The sequence below is a fragment of the Balaenoptera ricei genome, chromosome 6 (assembly GCF_028023285.1).
Source record: "Balaenoptera ricei isolate mBalRic1 chromosome 6, mBalRic1.hap2, whole genome shotgun sequence".
In the NCBI taxonomy this organism is placed as follows: Eukaryota; Metazoa; Chordata; class Mammalia; order Artiodactyla; family Balaenopteridae; genus Balaenoptera; species Balaenoptera ricei.
In genome coordinates this window covers 80,097,829-80,121,882 of record NC_082644.1, presented here as the reverse complement: position 1 = coordinate 80,121,882, position 24,054 = coordinate 80,097,829, and the positions used below count along the sequence as shown (strand labels likewise).

General features: G+C 32.8%; 1 protein-coding gene across 5 annotated transcripts in view; it reads right to left on the bottom strand.

The window, feature by feature from the left end:
- VPS13A (vacuolar protein sorting 13 homolog A) overlaps positions 1-24,054 on the bottom strand; it is a 258,210-nt gene that overhangs the window by 134,831 nt on the left and 99,325 nt on the right. For all 5 annotated transcript variants that reach the window (XR_009503701.1, XM_059924955.1, XM_059924956.1 and 2 more), the window contains 5 exons: positions 14,461-14,542; positions 13,068-13,222; positions 12,399-12,555; positions 1,124-1,203; positions 76-141 (listed from right to left, as the gene is read on the bottom strand). Coding sequence is in view for 4 of the 5 variants with exons in the window: in XM_059924955.1 (XP_059780938.1) it covers positions 76-141; positions 1,124-1,203; positions 12,399-12,555; positions 13,068-13,222; positions 14,461-14,542 (540 nt within the window). In the remaining variant the exon portion in view is untranslated. The remainder of the gene's footprint in view (positions 1-75; positions 142-1,123; positions 1,204-12,398; positions 12,556-13,067; positions 13,223-14,460; positions 14,543-24,054) is intronic.

Genomic DNA, 24,054 nt, shown 5'->3' with positions numbered 1-24,054 from the left:
GTTATAAAATAATTTTCATAATATATTTGCTTAGAAATACAGTATCTAATTAAAAAATAAATTATTCACCTATACCTTAATCAGTTGCACAACACTGTTATAGGTGTCCTTCAACATTGTTATGGGTAAATTCTTTTCAGCCTATACAAAGTGAAAAAAACAAATCTGTTCGATTATCATAGGAAGACATATGTATATATCATTACATAATGGTCCTAACACACATTTATATAATTTTTCCAGCTATTTATATACATATAATTACTTAAACAAACGACTGCTTCACCAGAACAAATTTGCTAAGTATTCAATAAATGTTACATACTATCTTGCTTATTATCAAGAGTGGATATTTAGGTTTTATCACATGTAGAGGACAATCATTTAGTCAGCGACAACTGTTAAGATCCTTCCCAAATCTTCCCATATGTTAAAACAAAATTTTGACGGAACAGTCCGCCAGGTATCAAATACTCTGTGGTATCTTTAGATTTGGAACATTTTTACAATATAAAAGCTGTTTAATTCATAAACAACAAAACACTAAAATATCTATATCAATAATAGTAAAAAATGGTCTTAAAAGTGATATAATTCTCATTTAGCATTAAGTACTGTAATTATTAAAATAACGTGGACTTACATAAAAACAGGTCAATGAAAGCAAGGGTTAAATCATATGTAGACCACAGTACACATAAAAACTTAATAAATGATGAAATAGTTATCATAAATCAATAGGAAAGGAATAGAGTCACTGACAGCAGGAAAATTAGGTAACTTCAGACAATGGTGGGAAATCAAGTGAAAGCCTCATCTTGTATCCTATACCACTTTTCATCAAGATTGAAAAGTTTGTTGACATCCTGATGGGGGGGGAGATAGCCAAACTGCAGGCCGTTTCTACTTAGAATGTGGGCTGCTTATTATCTTGCTATGTGAAGTGTTTATAAATCACAAGTATCTAACAGAGGATGACAAAACAAAAAAATCTTAAACTTTTAGGAGTTATAGCAATCACATCAGAATGAAGATTAAACTGAATATTGCTAAACTTATAAAACTTGATTTTAATATTTCAGCAGTATGCTTACCATAACAAGCATATAAATCACACACTTACCTTCACATATTCCAGTGTTAACAGATCTTCCATTGTGTTATCCAGTGTTGTAATCAAATAAATTGGTTTCTTGTTTTCATCTAAAAATAATTTCTAAAATTATTCTTTCATAGAAAAACTAATGGAAAATAAATGCAGGCAATATTAATAATTATAGAATTGGAAAAGAAGGATTTCCTGTATCATATCAATTCTCGGCCTTGATTTCTGTATTACTCAACTCAGGTCCTTCCTCCTTTATTTTAAACTCTAAAAATGTAATTTCATCTCACAATTCCCTTCTCTTATGCCACAATGCTGAAGATTCTAACCCTTTTAAACCTAGATAGGAACTGAAGTAAGAAAAAGTAGCAATCAGTTAAAGAAAAAACAGAATGTTTATTAGGAACAATGAAAGGACATGAAGAGATTCTAGTCTTGAGGCACAGAAATAGCTAGAAAGAAAACTGCCAGAATCTCTAAAATCCTAATTGTAGAGAAAAAGCATCAGGTAACCGATGAGAAACTAAATTGTTCTCTGTATTAGTTTAGATTAAAATAAACTCTATTACCATATTATCAGTCTTTACTAGTTGTATTGTTGCTTCTGCTCAAAATCTAAGAAGATAAGTGAGGAAACCGCTGTAGAATAGTATTTTGTGTAAAGTCTTTATAACTATCACCAGCAAATTACTTACAACTGTTCAAAATCAATAACTAGATACTGGAAGAAAGGACTACAAACCAATCATACTACTCTTGAGGAAAAAAATGCAACACATTTCCACAGAATCCTCCAGATTTAAAAGCTTATTAGTGGGCTTCCCTGGTGGTGCAGTGGTTGAGAATCTGCCTGCCAATGCAGGGGACACGGGTTCGAGCCCTGGTCTGGGAAGATCCCACATGCCGCGAAGCAACTAGGTCCGTGAGCCACCATCACTGAGCCTGCGCGTCTGGAGCCTGTGCTCCACAACAAGAGAGGCTGCGATAGGGAGAGGCCCACGCACGGCGATGAAGAGTGGCCCCCACTTGCCGCAACCAGAGAAAGCCCTCGCACAGAAACGGAGACCCAACACAGCCAAAAATAAATAAATAAATAAATAAATAAATAAATAAATAAAAATTTAAAAAAAAAAGCTTATTAGCAATGAAGCTAGCTTTCTACTGTAGATGCTAATCACATTTCAATCCTTAAGAAGGTCTCCACTTTTTTCACTCATTTATTCATTCATTGAATAACTATCTACTGATCATTTACTTTGTGTAAGAAATTGTGCTATTCACTTCTTCCTACTCTTTCTAAGAAAACAGAAGCAAATATATTACAAAATAGGTGCACTGATAATTATATATCTTGTATTATGTGTGTAAGGGTTTTCTTATCCTTTGCTCTTGGGAAAACAAAAAATTATAAAAAACATAAATATTAACAACTGCTATAATACTTCTGGATTACTGGTGAACACTATCAAGTTGGTTTACTTTTCTTTCCAACTGCCAGAGCAAACTTTGATGTAAAAAGCATAATAAAGCAGAACTCTGTATCTTCCACGTATGATAATTTTTTCAGGAAGAGATAATCATAACACAATTCACCACATGCAAGTTCTCAGAGGCTACAGAACAAGTGTAGAGTATGGAACTAAAATGTATAAATCATATCCAATGATTAAGTTTTCAGGCCACAATACTTAATCTGCTTCCCAAAATACAAAGATCACATTTAATTCAGGGCTCAGAAAAAAGGGGAAGTTTTCATTATACCAGTTAACTGACACCTTTTGTCTGGGAATGAGTTCCCAGAGAAGATGGCCTTCTCGAATTCTTGAGATGTACATAAGCATATTCCTTACCTTTCTTATTCCCACAGATAGTTCATTTTTACTTTAGTTCTCTAACTCCCTTATTTTCTGTATCTCAATTCACTGGGGAAAAAAATTCCTAAATGAGTTCAAAAGATTTCACAAGATAGCTTCCATTTAAAACTTAAATAACTTATAAACATTAAAAAAAAAAAAAGTCAACCATCAAAAGAACATGGAGGAATTCCCTGGTGGTCCAGTAGTTAGGATTCGGCGCTTCACTGCCAGGGTCCAGGTTCGATCCCTGGTCGGGGAACTAAGATCCTATGAGCTGCGCAATGCAGTCAAAAAATAATTTTTTAAAAATTAAAAAAAAAAAAGAATATCGATTCCAGGACAGCTAAGAGTAAAGTACTTTTATACACATGCAAATAGAACACATTTATGTGGTCTAAAAAATAAGAGTAAAGCCCTACTAACTTTTAGTTGGAAAAAAATTAGTTTAGCCAACTGTATCAATGATCATTTGGAACATCAATGGTCTAAATGCACCAATTAAAAGACAACAATTGCCAAAATGGATCAAAAAAACAAGACCCAAGTATACACTGTCTACAAGAAACCCACTTTAAATATAAAAGTACGTATAGATTGAAAGTAAATAGATGTTGAAAAATATATTATGTTAACACTAATAAGAAGAAAGCAGAGATAGCTATATAAATTTTCAGACAGAGCAGACTTCAAAGCATGCAAAAGTTATCAGGGATAAAGAAAGGCATTATATAATGATAAAGGGGTCAATTCTCCATTAGAACACAACAATCCTTAAGGTGTACTTATCTAACAATAGAAAGCAAAAATGATAATACTGCAAAGAGAAATAAATGAACCCACTACCATATTAGAACACTTCACACCCCTCTATCAGAAATGGACAGATCCAGCAGATGAAAAATCAGTAAGGACATAGTTGAACTCAGTAATACCATCAAATAACTGGATGTAATGGATGTCTACAGACTACTTCATCCAACAAGAGCAGAATGTTCGTTCTTCTTAAGTTCACATGGAATATTCACCAAGATCAACCACATTCTCAGCCACAGAACACACCTTAGCAAATTTTAAAAAAAGAAATCATACAACATCTGCCTTCAGACCACAACAGAATCAAAATAGAAATCAATAACAGAACAATAGTTGGAAAATTCCAAAATATTTGGAGAATAAACAACACACTTCTAAGTAACACATAAGTCAAAAAAGAAATCTTGAAGGAAGAATTAAAAAACACTTGGAACTGAATAAAAATGACAACACACCTAATCAAAATCTGTGGGCTATAGTGAAAGCTGCACTTAGAGGGAAACATAGCATTGAATGCATATATTAGAAAAGAAGATTTAAAATCAATAATCTATGCTTCCATATCTTAGGAAACTAGAAAAAGAAGAAGAGAACAAATCCAAAGTAAACAAAAGTAAAGAAATAATAAAAATTAGATCAGAAATCAATGAAACCTAAAGCAAGAAATCATTAGAGAAAATCAAAGAAACCAAAAGTGGTTCTCTGAAAAATATCAACAAAGTTATAAATCTCACCAGGCTAACTTAGGAAAAACAAAGAGAACACAAATTACTAGTATCAGAAATGAAACAGAGGACATCACTATAGGTATCATGCACATGAAAAGAATAAAGAAATACTATGAACAACTCTGCCCACCAATTTGATAACCTAATAAAATGGAACAATTCCTTGAAAGACATACTCTGTCAAACTCACACAGGAATAAACAAACTGAATATCTATTAAAGAAATTAAGTCAATAATTAATACCCTTCCAAAACAGAAAGCACCAGGCCCAGATGGGTTCACTAGTGAATGTTAACAAACATTTAAGGAAGATACTATACCAATTCTGTGTAATCTCTTTCAGACTATAGAGAAAGAAAATACTTCCTAACTCATTCTATGAAGCCTGAATTACCCTAATACCAAAACCACAGACACACACACACACAGACCAAAAAAAAAAAAAAAAAAAAAAAAGCAGGGGGAGAAGGAGGAAGAAGGGAAGAAGGGAAGAGAACTACAGGACAGGAATTTTCATTAACACAGATGCAAAAATCTTCAACAAAATAATAGCAAATTAAATCCAACAGTGTGGAAAAAATTATGCACCATGACCAAGTAGGATTTATCCCAAGATAACAGGCTGGTTCAACATTCAAAAATCAACTGACATAATCCATCACATCCACAGGCTAAAGAAGAAAAACCACATGATCATATAAATTGATGCAGAAAAAGCATCTGACAATATCCAACAACCACTCATGAAAAAAGCTCTCAGTAAACGAGGAATAAAAGAGAACTCCCTCAACTTGATAAAGAGTATCTTCAAACAACCTATAGCTAACATCATAATGGTGAGAAACTCAAAGCTTTCACACTAAGGAACAAGGTAAGGATGTCCTTCCCCTCTTACCACCCATTTTCACATTGTAATGTAGGTTTTACCAAATACAATAAGAGAAGAAAAGAAATAAAAGGTGTACATACTAGGATGCAGACTGGGATGGAAGACATGAAACTGTTCACAGATTACATGATCACATATGCACAAAATCTAAAAGAATCAACAACAAAAAAACTCGAACTTATAAGTCATTATAGTAAGGTTGCAGGATACAAGTCAACGGCTTTCCTATGTACCAAAAAAGGACAAAGTGGAATTTGAAATTAAAAACACAATTTTTATTTACATTAGCACCCCAATAATGTAATTCTTAGGGAAAAAATCTAATAAAATATGTACAAGACCTCTATGAGGAAAAGTATAAAAGTCTAATGAGTGAAATCAAGAATCCAAATATACGGAGAGATGATCCATGTTCATGGATAGGAAGACTCAACAGTGCCAAGATGTCAGTTATTCTCAACCCGATCTATAGATTCAATGCAATACCAATCAAAATTCCAGGAACCAATTCATGTATATTGACAAATTGATTCTAAACTTCATAAGGAGAGGCAAAAGACCCAGAATACCTAAGACAATACAGACGGTCCCCAACTTAAGATGGTTTGTATCATGATGGTAAAAAAAACTGATAAACTTACAACCACTGTACCCTTACAACCATACTGTTTTTCACTTTCAGTACAGTATTCAATAAATTATATGAGATATTCATCACTTCATGATAAAATAGGCTTTGTGTTAGATGATATTGCTCAACTGTAGGCTAACATAAGTGTTCTGAGGATATTTAAAGTATGTTAGGCTAAGCTATGATGTTCAGTAAATCAGGGGAATTAAATGCATTTCAACTTAGAATATTTTCAACTTACAATGGTTTACTGTGACATAATACCATCGAAAGTTGAGGAAGATCTATATTAAAGGAGAAGAACAAACGTGAAGGACTGACACTACCTGATTTTAGAACTTGCTATAAAGTTACAGTAATCAAGGCACTGTGGTACTGGTAAAAGAACAGACAAAACAGATCAATAGAACACAACAGAGTCCAGAAATAGACTTCTCTAAATATACTCAATTGATCTTGGACTAAAGAGCAAAAGCAATACAATGGAGAAAGACAGTCTTTTCGACAAATGTTGATGGACTAAATGGATATCCACACACAAAAAACCACCCTTCACAAAAATCAACTCAAAATGGACCATGCATCTACATATATAATACAAAATTATAAAATTTCAAGAATATGGGAGAATATCTAGAAATCCTTGGATTGGCAATGACTTTTTAGGATACAACATCAAAGGCATGATCAAGGAAAGAAAGAATCAATAAACTGGACTTCATTAGAAATAAAAATTCTTCTCTGCAAAAGACTATAAGAGAATGAAAAGACAAGCCACAGACTGGAAGAAAATATTTGCAAAAGACACATACGATAAAGGACTGTTATCCAAAATATACAAAGAATTCTTTAAATTCAATGAGAAAACAAACAATACAATTTAAAAAATAGGCCAAAGAATTTAACAGAGACCTCACCAAAGAAGATATACAGATAGCAAATAAACATATGAAAAGATGTTCTACACGTTATCATCAAGGAAATGAAATTAAAACAACAATAAGATACACTACACACCTTATTAGAATGCTCAAAATCCAGGCCATTGACACCAAACACTAGTGAGGATGTGGAGCAACAGGAACTCTCTTCATTACTGATGAGGATGCTAAAAGGTACAGCCACTTTGGAGAATGTTTGAGAGCTTCTTATAAAACTAAGCATACACTTATATTAGACTCAACAATTGTGCCCCTTGGTATTTACCCAAAGAAACTGAAAACTTATGTCCACACAAAAACCTGCAGATGGATGTTTACTGCACCTTTACTCAGAACTGGCAAAACTTGGAAGCAACCAACACATCCTCTGGTACCTGAATGGATAAACTGTGGTACATCACACAGTGTACTATTATTAAGTGCTAAGAAAAAATGAATTATCAAGTCATGAAAAGACATAGAGATAACTTAAATACATATTAGTAACTGAAAGACGCCAGTCTGGAAAAGCTAGATACTATATAATTCCAACTATATGACATTCTGGAGAAGGGAAAACTATGGACAAAGTAAAAAGATGAGTGGTTGCCAGGGACTGAGGGAGGACAGGAAAGGATGAACAGATGGATCACAGAGGGCTTTTAGGGCAGTGAAACACTGTGTACGATATTGTAACATTGGATACATGTCATTATACATTTGTCCAATACCCTTAGAATGCACAACACCAAGCTGAACCAAGTAAACTATAGAATTTGGGTGTAATGTGTCAATGTAGGTTCATCAACTGCAACAAATGTATCACTCTGGTGGAGAATATTTATAATGTGAGAGGCTATGCCTGTGTAGGGGCAGGGGATATATGTTAAATCTCTATCATCTGCTCAACTGGGCAGTGAATCAAAAACTGCTCTAAAATAAAGTCTATTAAAATAGTTTTAATGTCATCCCTACATATAATAATGTTCTTATGCTAAAAAGGAGTATAATGAAATTAAACTAATGAATAGTTTGTCTTTTGCTTTAATTGAGGTATAAATGACAAAACATTATATTAGTTTCAGGTGTACAACGTGATTCCATATTAATATACATTGTGAAATGATCACCACAGTAAGTTTAGTTAACATCTGTCCTCACACTTACTTAGAAATTTTTCTTCTTGTGATGAGTACTTTTAAGATTTGCTCTTTCAGCAACTTTCAAATATGCAAAACAGTATTATTAACTACAGTCACCATGCTGTACTTTACATCTCTATGACTTACTTACTTTATAACTGGAAGTTTGTGCCTTTGGACCCCCTTCACCCATTTTCTGCAGCCCTACCCCCCCCTACCTATGGCAACGACCAATCTGTTCTCTGTACTACCTTGGTTGTTTTTGTTTTTATTTTAGATTCCACATATAAGCGAGATCATACCATATTTATCTTTCTCTGACTTATTTCACTTAGCATAATGCCTTCAAGGTCCATTCATGTTGTCACAAATGGCAAGATTTCATTCCTTTTTATGGCTGAGTAGCATTCCATGGTATCTATTGGGTTGGCCAAAAACTTCGTTTGGGTTTTTCCATAAGCTCTTATGGGAAAACCCGAATGAATTTTTTGGCCAACCCAACAGCACATCTTTATCCATTCACCCATTAATAGACACTTAGGTTGTTTCCATATCTTGGCTATTGTCAATAATGCAGCAATGAACATGAGGGTGCACATATCTTATCAAGTGAGTGTTTTTGCTTTCTTCAAATAAATACTCAGAAGTGGAAATGCCAGATCAGATGGTAATTCTATTTTTAACTTTTTGAGGAACTTTAATACTGTTTTCCATAGTGTTTGCACCAATTTACATTCTCATCAACAAAGCACAAGGGTTCCCTTTTCCCACATCCTCACCAACACTTTTTATTGCTTGTCTTTTTGATAATAGCCATTCTAACAGGTAGAGATTATATCTCGTGGTTTTGATTTGCATTACCCTGATGATTAGTGAGTTGAGCATCTTTTCATGAACCTGTTGGCTAGTTGTACGTCTGTTTGGAAAAAATGCCTATTCAGATCCTCTTTCTATTTTTTTCTTTTTTTTCTCTATTGAGTTGTATGAGTTTTTTATATTATTTTAGATATTAACACTTTATATCAGATATACGAATTGCAATTATATAACTATTTCATAGACTGGCTTTTCATTTAGTTGATGGTTTCCTGTGCTGCGCAGAAGCTTTTTAGTTTGATGTAGTCGCATCTGTTTATTTTTGCTTTTGTTCCCTTTTGGGAAGCAGAACCAAAAAAATCATCACCAAGATCAAAGTCAGGAAGCTTACTGCTTATGTATTCTTCTAGGAGTTTTATGGTTTTAGGTCTTACATTCACATCTTTAATCCATTAAGAGTCAATTTTTATTTATGGTGTAAGACAGTAGCCCATTTTCATTCTTTTGCATGTGGCTGTCCAGTTTTACCAGCATCATTTATTGAAAAGTTATCCTCTCCTCAATGTATATTCTTGGCTCCTTTGTCATAAATTAATTGATCACAGATATGTGGGCTTATTTCTGGGGTCTCTATCCTGTTCCACTAATTGATGTGTCTGTTTTTATGCCAGTACCATACTGTTTTGATTACTATTGCTTTGTAATATAGTTAGAAATCAGGGATCATGATGCCTCCAGCTTTGTTCTTTCTCAAGATTGTTTTGGCTATTCAGGTCTCACATGGTTCCACACAAATGTAAGAGTTATTTGTTCTAGTTCTTTGAAAAATGTCACTGGTATTTTCATAGAGACTGCATGGAATCTGTAAATTGCCTTAGGTAGGATGTACATTTTAACAGCATTAATTATTCCAATCCATGAGGCACAGAATATCTTTCTGTTTATTTGTGTTTTTTTCAATTCCTTTCACCAATGTCTTATAGCTTTCAGTGGATAGGTCTTTTACCTCCTCAGTTAAATTTATCCCTAGGTATTTTGTCCTTTTTGATTCAATTGTAAATGGCGTTGTCTTCTTAATTTCTCTTTCCTGATAGTTTGTTATTAGTGTACAAAAATGCAACAGATTTTAGCATGTTGACTTTGTATCCTGCAACTTTAACAAATTTGTTGATTAGTTCCAACAGTTTTTTTGGTGGAGTTTTTGGAGTTTTTGTACGTATAATATCATGTCTTCTGCAATAGTGACAGTTTCACTATTGGGTCAATTAATAAATTCAAAAGAGAAATTTAAAAATACCTTGAGACAAATGGAAATAGAAATACAACATACCAAAATTTATAGGATGCAGCAAAAGCAGTTCTAAAAGAGAAAATCATGGATGCCTACTTTAAGAAACAAGAAAAATCTCAAATAAACAACCTTACTTTTTACACGTCAAGAAATTAGGCGAAAAAAAGAACAAAACCCAAAGATAGTAGAAGTAAAAAGTAACAAAGAAGAGAGGAGAAATAAATGAAATAGAAACCAAAAGACAGCAGAAAAGATCAATGAAACTAAAGAGCTGATTCTCTGAAAAGACAAAATTGACAAACCTTTAGCTAGATTCACCATGAAAAAGAGAGAGGGCTCAAATAAATATAATCAGCTATGAAAAAGGAGATGTGACAAATGATACCACAGAAATTTAAAGGATCATAAGAGACTAGCATGGATATTTTTATATGTTAATTGGACAGCCTAGAAGAAATGGATAAATTTCTAGAAACATACAACCTTCCAAGACAGAATCATGAGCAAATAAGAAGTCTGAATAGAGCAATAACTCCTAAGGAGATCAAATCAAAACCTCCCAACAAAAAAAAAATCCAGGAATAGATGGCTTCACTGGTGAATTCTATCAAACATTTAAAAAGAATTAATAACCAATCCTTCTGAAACTCTTCCCAAAAAAAATAGAAGAGGAGGAAACATTTGCAAACTCATTTTACGAGGCCAGCATTACCCTGATACCAAAACCAGACAAGGACACCACAAGAAAAGAAAATTACAGGCCAATATTCCTGATGAATACAGATGCAAAAATCCTCAACAAAGTATTACCAAACCAAATTCAATACTATATTAAAAGGCTCAAACACCAAGATCTAGTGGAATTTGTTCCAAGGATGTTGCATTTCAACATCCACAAATCAATCAACATGATACACCACGTTAACAAAATGAAGGATAAAAATCATATGATCATCTCAATAGATGCAGAAAAAACATCTGACAAAATTCAACATCCATTTAATATAAAAGCTTTCTACAAAGTGGGAACAGAGGGACTGTATCTCAACATAATAAAGGCCATCTATGACAAGCCCACAGCTAATATACTACTCAACAGTGAAAAGCTGAAAGCTTTTCCTCTAAGATCGGAGGAAGAGAAGGATGCTGACTTTGCCACTTTTATTCAACATAGTATTCGAAGTCCTAGCCAAAGCAATTAGGCAAGAAAAAGAAATAAAAAGCATCCCAATTGGAAGTGAATAGTTTTTCTTAATATTCTGATGGAATTGATGAACCATTCAGAATTATGTTTCAAGGAAAAACCTCAAAATGTAAAGGAGGGGGGAAAAAAAAAACCCTTCTAAAAGCCTGCCAAAGCAAACAGAAGTATTTTCTAAGATATCATATAATTTATATGTTAGAATTTGGAATATAAATTGTTTGTGGTAGGCAGAATATTTACACACCCCTCCCACAAGGATGTCCATGCTCTAATCCCCCTAAACCTGAAAATATGTTATTTCATATGGTAAATGTAACATTACAGAGGTGATTAAGGTTAAGATTAAGAGGAAATTATCCTCAATTGTCCAGATGCACCAAATCTAATTACCTTAGTTTTTCAGAGTGGAAGAAAAAGGTAGAAGAAAAGGTTAGAGAGATTACAGCATGAGAAGGATCTAACACCCCATAATGGTTCTAGGATATAAAAAAAAATTTGTGCAAGGACCTAGAGAGGCCTGTAGGAGCTAAGGCCAATCCTCACCTTATAGGCAGCAAGAAAACAGACTTAAACCATATAAAACTAAATTCTGCCAATACCTGAGTGAGCAAGAAAACAGATATTCCCCTACAGCCTCCAAAAAAGAAGTCCTGTTGACAGCTTGATTTTTTCACCTTGAGACTTGTGTCAGACATCTGATCTACAGAACTTTAATAATTTATGGTAAATTGTTACACTATCAATAGGAAACTTATTCAGTATTTTAGTATTCAGTTAAGTAGACTTAAAATTAAACCATTTTCCTTAATGAGAAAAATTATCTTCATTTTCTCTCTAGTCTACACCTTAGATTCTGAAGTATAATATGAAAGTTGAAGACTAACACATTTCTTTGATAATATTTTACCAAATGTACTGACTAAACACCTAGAGAATTTATCTCTAGAAGGTAATCAAACAGTAAAATTAATTAATTTAGTTTTTGAAAACAGAGATTCTTACCAAAATATTCTGGGCATTTTAAGCAGACCTCTTTCAAAAAGGCATTTGCTTTCAAATCAAATGTTCTAAGCTCAATGTCTGTGCCCAATCCCAAGACATTAATTTCTACCACAGGTAGTTCACAATCTCCAACAAGGTGACAGAACTGAATCAAAACCTGGAAAAGAAAGAAAAAAGAAACTACGACTACCTAAAACAAAAAAAATGTTTATGTGGATGGTGGCTATATATAGATATGTGAGGTATACATATGGTATAAATGATACGTATTTAAATTTAGGAGAGATTTTATACACACACATATACAAAACACACATTGTGCAAATTATTTTCAATAAATATATACTGAATAACAACAATATATCTAAACTCTTAATTCTTCTTTTGTAAGTGAAAGCGGATTTATTTAGAGAGATACACATTCCACAGGCAGAATGTGGCCCCTCTCAAAAGGTGAGGGCGGCCAAACCTTTAATTATTGATTAAGGAAATTAATCTTCAAAGAAAGGGGAGGGAGAACCACAAAGTAACATCTGGATTGAACTTAAATAGGATGAAAACAACACTGTCTATTAGTAATGAGACTATATAAATGAGCTGTGAATAGTAGAAATGACTGACCATTTAAATAAGCCATGTTAATTTTACCATAGTACATACAATGCATACCTCTGGCACTTCAAATCTTATTTTATACTCAGTCATATTTTTTGAACAATCTGGCTTTTGAAGCTTTTTTTGTTGAGGACTTTTAACTCTAGATGGAGGTTGAAGAGGCTCTTCCAAGGGACTAGATGGGGCATCAAAAAACTCCTCATCTGAATCTAAATACCATAGAACATTTAAGTCAATAATCAAAATGACTGATTTAATAATAACATTCTAATAATTTTTCTGAAATAAATATGAACACTAAAACACTATTTCAAAAAATTGAATGTAAGGTTGAAAATAAATAGAAAAGAATATAGAGATTACATGTGAAAAAATAACATTCTTAACGACAAAATGTATGGAAAATTACAAAATACAATCTTTAGCTTAATGAACATCATCTTTAAAATCACAATTCTAAAAACTGCTAAAGAAAATTTCATACCAAATGCCAATGCCAATTATTACACACATGATGAATACTCAAAGGAACACACTAATATGCTCACTCTACCTGGACAGCAAAACAGGACTTAGTTACAAACTCTACAATATTAAAAGCAGAAGGCAGGTCCTAAAGTTTGAATGGAGAAACCAAGATCAAGCAGTACTTCACATATGTATGACTATATAGGAATATATATATGATAGTAAATTTTTACAACATGCTATTTAAAAGGACCCAAAATCTAGTAAAACCATTAAAAGAAGGTTTAAAGGACACTAAAACCATCTAAGTATATCCCTAAGAACATAAAATTGAATTTTAGGGTAGATGATCTCACAAACAACATTTCCTCCCCCTCCCCACCCACCCTGGTCACTACACAGAAAGGAAAACATTCTCTAGAAAACTAAGGATCAACATGGCAATTTCTGTTATTTAACATTTACAATTTTTAAAGTCTTAAAAATAGAAAAATACATTTATTTTTCTTTCTAATGTGGCCAAAAAAGCATATATTTCACAACAAAGTATTTACCAGTTTTCCTACGTTAATGTAGGTATTAAGGCTTGATTTTTTTTCCCTTTAATAACAAAAAAGGAAATGTAAAAAGTAAAAAAAAAAAAATTACTATAATGAAGATCTCCAAAAGCTAAGTAACACATTATAAATTAGACACAAAGTTTCATGGGGTCTCTTAGATCACAACAGGATAAAGATGATTAACTTGCTAGTGGTCCTTGTGATTATGGGGTTCAACTTTTATATACCAAAAAAATCCCACTGCAAAAGCAACTTTAAGGAACATCCAAATTATACTGTTTTAAAGGAATTTTAGTGAAATTTTCTGGATAATATGCAAATATCTGCTATTGCCTGAAATTTTTTATGTGGTCTCAAAATGAATTTTTTTCATAATATATTTATAACAAGGAAAATTTCCTAAAGTAGTTTCATTTTACCATCTTCAACACATGGAATTTCCAAAAGAGGAAACTTTTTCTGTGAAATCTGTGATGTTCCCAAAGAAGTGGATCTTTGAATCTGGAAGAAAAGTTAATTCACTGTCAGTTAGCACACAGACTTTTATTATAAGTTCTAAGACAATTCTGACAACACACACACACACACACACACACACACACACACACACACCCCTCAATCTGAATTAACTGGAAAAGAATCCAGCCTGAATTAGAAAGTTAATCTGTAAAATGTAGATTTAAAGAAGTGCTTTTACAATTTCAAGGCTACATATAAATTGCAGAACTGTTATAATCATTTCCTTGTTGACAGACTTTGCATAAGAAGAGATCTTAGATGTATCTTAACATCTTACTAAACAAGGGAAGCCACCTCTAGGGCATCTATGAGAAACAACCAAAAGTCTCAAAATTTAAAGCCTCTGTAGTTGGGGAGCTTGCAGTTTCATTTTTAACTTTTTAAAGATATTTTAGTAAATTTACTTTTTACTGTTCTGCAAAATACAGCATACGAAACACATATAATGCAGTTGAAAATGATAATAATAAAAGACACCCCTAATCTTCCATCCAGGCCAAAAAACAAAATAGTACTATACCCTTACCAAGAAGCATCTTATGTGCTCCTTTCTTGATCATATTCCCTAAAATTGATTTACTTTCATTTATTTACTTGTTTTTAACCTCCTATGACTGATTCTCTAAGTAATACATTGTTTAACCTGTTCCTTTCTAAACTTAGAAAAAACCAATAACACTGCATACATTTTCCTGTGATGTTCTTCTTCAACAAAATATTCTTTAAATTTTATCCATATTGATAGTTTACCCATTCTCACTGCTATACATTGATGAATAAACCACTACTTATTTGTCCATTACACTGTTGCTAAATATTTGTGTTGTTTACAGATTTTTGCTTTTATTCACTTTGCCACTATAGGAATCCTTGAACATAGGTGCTCAAATGCAAGATTTTCTATGGTGTATATATCAAAGAGTGGAATTTCATATGTTCACCTTAGTAAGTGCTACAAACATGTTTTCACAAGTGTTTACAAGGCATTACATGATATCAGCAGTAGATCAGAGTTTGTATGGCTCCATTTCCTCATTAATACTTAGTGCTTTCAGACGTTTTAAATGTTGCCAATCTCACTGGCATTTTCACCCTAGTTTTAATTAGAATTTCACAAACATAATAGTTACACATCATGTCATAGGTTCATAGGTTGTGTTTGTCCTTCTCTGAATCCTATTCATTTGGGAGAAACATTATTACTGAAATATAACCTACTACATCTGAGTACAGAACTGTAAGTATAAATAAACTAAATTTCAAAAAGAAAACACACCCATGCACCCAAAATCCAGATCCAGGAACAGAACATTACCAGCAACTCAGAAACCTCCCTCATGCTCCTCAATCACCAGGCATACCTCCAAAAAGTAACAACTACAATGCTCCAATTTCAATTTTTAATGTTCTGAAAGTTTTTACAATGACATTCATTAAAAAATGATTTGGGGGCTTCCCTGGTGGCGCAGTGGTTGAGAATCTGCCTGCCGACGCAGGGGACACGGGTTCGAGCCCTGGTCTGGGAAGATCCCACATGCTGTGGAGCAACTAGGCCCGTGAGCCACAGTTACTGAGCCTGCGCGTCTGGAGCCTGTGCTGCGCAACAAGAGAGGCCACGACAGTGAGAGGCCTGCGCACCGCGATGAAGAGTGGCCCCCACTTGCCGCAACTAGAGAAAGCCCTCGCACAGAAACGAAGACCCAACACAGCAAAAATAAATAAATAAATAAATAAATAAATAAATAAATAAATAAACAAACAAACCCAAAGTTTAAAAAAAAAAATCTTGGAAGGAAAAAAAAAAAGATTTTGTTTTGTATCTTCCTGATGAGTAATAAAATTGAACACCTTTTCATATGTCTGTTTGCCCATTTCTTATTGGATACTTGGTCTCCTTTTATATTTTGGATAAAGTCTTCTGTAAATTGTATGTGTTCCAAGTATTTTTCCCATTTGGATGGTAAACCTTTTTCATTATTAACAATGTCTTTCAAAAGGCAGAAATTTTTAATTTCTGTGAAGTGTAATTTATTTTTTTCTTCTGTGTTTGTGCTTTTTTATCCCAAGATATCTTTACCCACCACAAGAGTTCAAAGATTTTCTCCTATGTTTTTTGTTAAAGAAACTTTACACCTTTGGGCATTTACATTTAAGTCTATGTTCCATTTTAAGTTAAATTCCATGTATGGTATATGGTACAGATTGATGTTCACTTTTTTCCCCACATGGAAATCTAATTATTTTAGAACCATTGTTGAAAAGACTATCCTACCCCCATTTAGTTGCACTGGTACCTTTGTAAGAAATAAAATACATATTAACCATATATTATATTGTGAATTTATTTCTGGATTCTGTTCTACTTCAGTTATCTTTATGTCTATTCTTATGCCAATACAACACTTTCTTGAATAAAGTAGCTATAAAATAAGCCTTGAAATCAAGAATTAGAAACCCTCCAATGTTATTCTTATCCAAAATTTTTTGGGCTAATATATGTCCTTTGCATTTCCATATATACATTATAATAAGCTTGTTAACTTCCAGAAGAAAAATTTGGTATTTTGATTGGGGTTGTGAGAAATCTATACAGTTTTGAGAGAACTGTCATTTTAATACCGTCAGTCCTCCAATCCTTAACTATGTACATCACTCCACTTACTTAGGTCATGATCAATTATTTTCAGAAATGTTCTGTAGTTTTAGATATAAATGACCTGTATTTCTTTTGTTAAATTTTTCCTAAGTATTTAACTCTTTTTAATGCTATTATGAATGGAACATTTTTCTTAATTTCATTTTTAGAAACAGCTTATTATTTACATTGATGATATAACCTGCAATCTTGACAAATTCACTATTACTAGTGGTATTTTTCTACATTCCTTAGGACTTCCTGCATAAATGATCATGTCACCTGTAAATAAAGATAGTTTTACTTTTTCATTTCCATCCTGTCTTTATTTGTCTTGAGTTACTGCAGAAGCTAGAACCTTCAGTATGAATTTGAATAGAAGTAGTAAAAAAAAAAAAAGGAAAGGCCATCCTGCACTATTATTTGATATTACAGGGAAAGCATTCAGTCTTTTTCAAATTAAACATGATATTAGCTATAGGTTTTTCCTAGACTGATGGGGCTTCCTTATATTCCCAGTTTGTTAGGAGTTTTATCATGAAAGGTTGTTGGATTTTGTCAATGTTTTTTCCTTTTCTATTGAGATAATCACACATTTGTTATCCTTTATTCAATGAAATGTGCTTAATAACATTGATTGGTGAACCATTTTTGCTGCCCTGGGATAAATGCATTTGGTATTTTAGTGTATTATGTTTTAAAAATATCACACTATTTGATTGTAATATTTGCTAAGTATTTTAGAATCTACGTTAATGAATATATAGGTCTGTATTTTCTCATAATTTCTCTATCTGGTTAAAACAGCAGAATAACACATGCAAAGAAATGAAGTGTGGCCCATGCACACAGTAAATTAGCAGAAATAGTTCAGGAATGAGCACAGGCATTAGACTTACTGAAAAAAAAAAATCCAGAAACTTTAAATTAACTGTCTTAAACGTGCTCAGAGAGCTAAAAAGAACCACTGAGAAAGAGCTAAAGGAAACCAGGCAAATAACATCACAACAAATGGAAAATATCAATAAAGAGGTAGAAATTATAAAAAGAAATCAAACAAATTCTAGACCTGAAAAGTAAAATAACTGAAAGAAAAATTCATTAGAGAATTTCAATAGCAGAGTTGAGCTAGCAGAACAATCAGTGAACATGAAGACAGATCAGTCAAAATTATTAAAAAAAAAGATAAAGAAGAGTGAACACAACCTAAGGGACCTGTGGGACACCACAAAGTGAGTCAATATATGCATTATGTGAATCCCAGCAGAAGACAAGAAAGAGAAAGCGCTAGAAAGACTATTTGGAAAAAACAGCCAAAAATGTCCCCAAATTTGATGAAAGACATGAATCTAAAAAATCCAAATTCAATGACCTCAAAGTAACATACACTCAAAGAGATCAACACCAAAACATATTATAATCAAACAGTTGAAAGACAGAGTAAGAAAAATGAAAGCAAGAGAAGCAAGTTGCCACATATTAGGACTCATCAATTAATTAACAGCTAACTGCTCAGCAGAAACCATGAAGGTCAAAAGGTAATGGAAAGTCATATTTAACATGCTGAAAGGAAAGTCAGCCAAGATTTGTATGTCTGGCAAAACTGTCCTTCATAATGAAAGAAAAATTAAGATATTTCCAGACAAACAACAGCAGAAGGAGTGTGTCACCACTATACTTGCCCAACAAGAAATGCCCAAGTCCTTTTAGGTTGAAGGAAAAGAATACTAGATAGTGACTCAAAGCTATATAAAGGAAAAGAAATCTTCAGTAAAGATAAATACATGGGTAAATAAATGAGGTATTGTATTTTTAGTTCAAAACCACTCTTTTTATTTCCTGTACACTTTAAAGAAAAACATATAAAAATAAACATAATGACATTACTGAGCACACAATGTACAAGATGCAACTTGTGACAACACCACCTTAATGGGGGGAGTACAGAGCTGTACTAGAAAAGAGTTTTTTTTTTTTAAATTTTTGTTTGTTTTCTGTTTTGTTTTTTTTTTTGATGTGGACCATTTTTTTAGTCTTTACTGAATTTGTTACAATATTGCTTCTGTTTTATGTTTTGGTTTTCTGGCCACAAGGCATGTGAGATCTTAGCTCCCCAACCAGGGATCAAACCTGCACCCCTTGCATTGGAAGGTGAAGTCTTAACCACTGGACTGCCAGGAAAGTCCCAGAAAAGAGTTTTTGTGTGCTACTGAGGTTCAGTTGGTATCAATCCAAAACACAATTTTATAAATCTAGAATGTTAAATGTAATTGACATAGTAACCATAAAAAATATATATCTAAAAGCATATACTGGGATTTCCCTGGTTGTCCAGTGGTTAAGACTTTGCCTTCCAAATGCAGGGGGTGTGGGTTCGATCCCTGGTCAGGGAGCTAAGATCCCACATGCCTCGTGGCCAAAAAACCAAAACATCAAACAGAAGCAATATTGTAATAAATTCAATAAAGACTTTAAAAAATGGTCCACATCAAAAAATAAAATCTTAAAAAAATAAAGAGAAATAAAAGTATATACAGAGAAATTAGAAAGGATTCAAAATGATTCACTCCAAAAAAAATCAATTAAGCAATAAGAAAGGTATTAATAGAGAAAATGTAACACAAAAAGTATAAGATACACAGAAAACAAATAGAAAAATGGCAGAAGTACGTCTTTCATAATCAGTAATTACTTTAAATGTCAATGGACTGAACCATCCAATCAAAAGGCAAAATGGATAAGAGAAAATATGACCCAACTATACGCTGTCTACAAGAGACTCCCTTTAGATCCAAATACAGTGAAAGGATGGAAAAAGATATTCTATGAAAACAGTAATCACAACAGAGGTGGTTATACTAATTTCTACCAAAGACGTTAAAAAAAAATTGTAACAAAAGACAAAAAGGTCATCATACATAACAAAAGGGATAGTTCATTAGGAAGATAGAACAATTATAAACATATATACACCAAAAAAATAGAGTCCCAAAATTATGTTAACAAAACAATGACAAAATAGGAGAAACAGAAAGTTCCACACTAATAGCTGGAAACTTCAATTATGCCCACTTTCAATAAAGAATAGAATATCTAGTCAGAGGATCAATCAATAAATATAGAACTTGAACAACACCATACACCAACTAGACATAACAGACATACACAGAGCAATCCAGCCAACAACAGCAGAATATACATTCTTCCTAAGTACATGTAGAACATTTTCTAGGGTTGACCATGTGGCAGGCCACAAAACAAGTGTCAAAATTTTTTTAAAGAGTGAAATCATATGAAGTGTCTTCTCCAACCACAATCCAAGCTAGAAATCAACAACAGAAGGGAAAGTGGAAAATTCACAAATATACAGAAATTAAAGAAAACTTTCAAAAAATCAATGGATCAAAGAAGAAATACGAAGAAAATATACAAATACTTTGAGATAAAGGAAAATGAAATGACATCATATGAAAAAATATGAGATACTTTGAAATCAGTGCTCAGAGGGAAATTTACTGCTATAAAAGCATACATTAAAACAGAAGACAGATTTTTAAATCAATAACTTCACTTTATCCTTCAAGGAGCTAGAAAATGATTGACCTAAACACAAAGCTAGCAAAGGTAAAGAAATATAAAGATTAGAGCAGATAAATGAAATAGTGAAGAGAAAAACAACAGAATTAACAAAATCAAAACTTGACAATTGACAAAATCAACAAAACTGACAAACCTTCAGCTAGACTGAGACTAAAAGAAAAGACATAACTAACTAAAATCAGAAATCAAATTGAAGTCACTGCAGCCAAATTTACAGAAATAAAAAGGACTGTAAAGAATACTATGAAAAATCGTAGGCCCACAAATTGGATAACCTAGATGAAATAGACAAATTCCTAGAAAGACACGAATTACCTAAACTGACTCAAAAACAAACACTGAACAGACTTATAACAAGAGACTGAATCAGTAACCAAAACTCTACCAAGAAAGGTCATAAGGCTTCAGTGTCAAAGTTTACCACCATTTAATGAAGAATTAAAACCTTCTTTTTCAAATAAATGGAAGAGAACATCCCTAACCCAGTCTCTCAGGCCTGATAACAAAGCCAAGCAAATACAGCACACAAAAAAGTTATAGACTAATATAACTTATGAATATAGATGCAAAAATCCTTAACAAAATACTAGTAACCAAATCCAAAAGACTGTTAAAAGGGTTATTATATCATAACCAAATAGAATCTATTCTAGGAAACCAAAGGTAACTCAACATAAAAAAATAATTACTATAAAACACCACATTAATAGAGTGAAAGATGAAAGCCCGGATGATATCCCAACTGAGGCAGAAAAAACATTTGACAAAATTCACCACCATTTCATGATAAAAACACAGAAAAATATACATGTAGAGGAGAACTTCCTCAACATGGTAATGAGCATTTATGAATACCTCCAAGCTAAATATCATACTCAGTGGTGAAAAACTGAAAGCTTTCCCACTAAGATCAGGAAAAGAGGCAAGGACGCTCTCTTTTATTAATGCTATCCCGTATTTACTGAAGTTCTAGCCAGAGCAATTACTTAAGGAAAAGTAATAAAGGTTTCCAAATTGAAAAGAAATTAAACTATATCTATTCTCAGATGACATGATACTAAATAAAGAAAATCCCAGAGAATCCACAAAAACTGCTAATGCTAAAAAATTAATTCAGCAAAGTTGCAGGGTACCAGATTAACATAAAAATCTGTTGTTTTGATGTACCAGCAATGAACGAAAATGGAAATTTAGGAAATAATTCCATTTATAACAGCATCAAAAAGAATAAATTATCTAGGAAAAATATACAGCAAGGAACTGAAAAACTTGTACACTGAAAATTACAACAAATTTCTAAAAATATCAAAGATGTGAGTGAATGGAAAGACATCCTGTGTTAATGGACTTGGAGACTTAATATTTTTAACATGGAAACACTAACCAAAGTGATCTACAAATTCAGTGTGATCTCAAACAAAATGCCAATTGCATTTTTTTTTGCAGAAATGGAAAAGCCAATCCACAAATTCATATGAAATTGCAGGTGCCTGAATAACTACAGCAATCATGATATAGGACAAAATCAGAGGATTCACATCTACCAATATCAAAACTTAGTACAAAGCTGCAGTAACTGAAACACTGTGGTACTGGCATATTGACATGTTGACATATTCACTGACCAATGGAATAGAACCGAGAGTACAGATATAAATCTATACAACTAAGACCAAATGATTTTTGATAATGGTGCCAAGTCCACTCAATGAAGAAAGAAGAGTCTCTTTAACAAATGACACAGAGACATTTGATATATAACATAGTTGATATTTCAACATGAAAAGAATGTTTGGTACTGTACCTCACACTGTATACAATAATTAACTCAAAATGGATCAACAACTTAAATATAAGAGCTAAAAGCATGAAATTATAGAAGAAAAGGAGGAGAAAACTATATGATCTTGAATTTGGAAATAGATTCTTTTTTTTTTTTTTTTTTGGAAATAGATTCTTAAATATGACACCAAGCAACAAAAGAAAAAAAATAAATTGACTTCAAAATTAAAAACTTTTACACATCAAAGGATATTATCAAGAAAGGGAAATAGCAGGGACTTTCCTGGTGGTCCAGTGGGTAAGACTCCACACTGCCAGTGCAGGGGGCCCGGGTTTGATCCCTGGTTGGGGAACTAGATCCCACATGTATGTCGCAACTAAGAGCCCACATGCTGAAACGAAGATCCCGCGTGCCGCAACAAAGACCCAGAGTAGCCAAAATAAAAATAAATAAATATTTTTTTAAAAAAGGGAAATGGCAACCCACAGAATGAAAGAAAATGTTAGCAAATCATATATCTGATAACAGTGATTATCCACAGTAAAAAACTTATAACTCAACAACAAAAGGAAAACAATCCAACTGAAATATGGACAAAGGACAGGAAAAAACATTTCACCAAGGAAGATTTTTAAAAAGTGGTCAGCAAGCATTTGAAAAGATGCTCAACATTATCAGTTGTTAGTGAACTGCAAATCAGAACCACAATTCAATATCCCTTTACACCCACTAGGATGGCTATAATCAAAAAAGGGAAAATAACAACTGCAGGTGAGGATGTTGATAAACTGGAACACTCATACATTGCTAGTGGGAATGTAAAATTATACAGCTGCTGTGGAGAACAATTTAGTGGTTCCTCCAGTCTGGTAGCTTTACATTAAACATAGAATTATCACATGACCCTGCAATTACACTCTTACATATATACATCCAAAAGAGCATAAAACAAGTATGCAAACAAATATGCACAAATGTCCATAGCAATACTATTCGTTATAGGTAAAAGGTGAAAAAAATCCAAATGTCCATCAATGCATGAATGTATAAATAAAAGGTGGCATTTATGCCACATATATGCCACATTTTACATGTGTATATTCCATTTTATATATTTATATCCATATAAAATATTCCATTTTATATATTTATATGTCTGTGTGTATATACATATACAGGAATGAAATACTGACACATGCTACAAGACAGATGAACCTCAAAAAGATCATGCTAAGTGAAAGAAGACACAAAAGTTTACATATTTTATAAATCTACTGATATGAAATATCCAGAATATGTAAATCCACAGAAAAAAATAAAGCAGACTGGTGGATGCTAGGGGCTTGTGAAGTGGAGGGTGAATAGAGAATAATTACTTAACAGATGCAAGGTTTTCTTTAGGATGATGGAAATGTTTTAGTATTAGGTCACACATCATTGTGAATAAAACAAAATTCGATTGAATTGCACACTTTG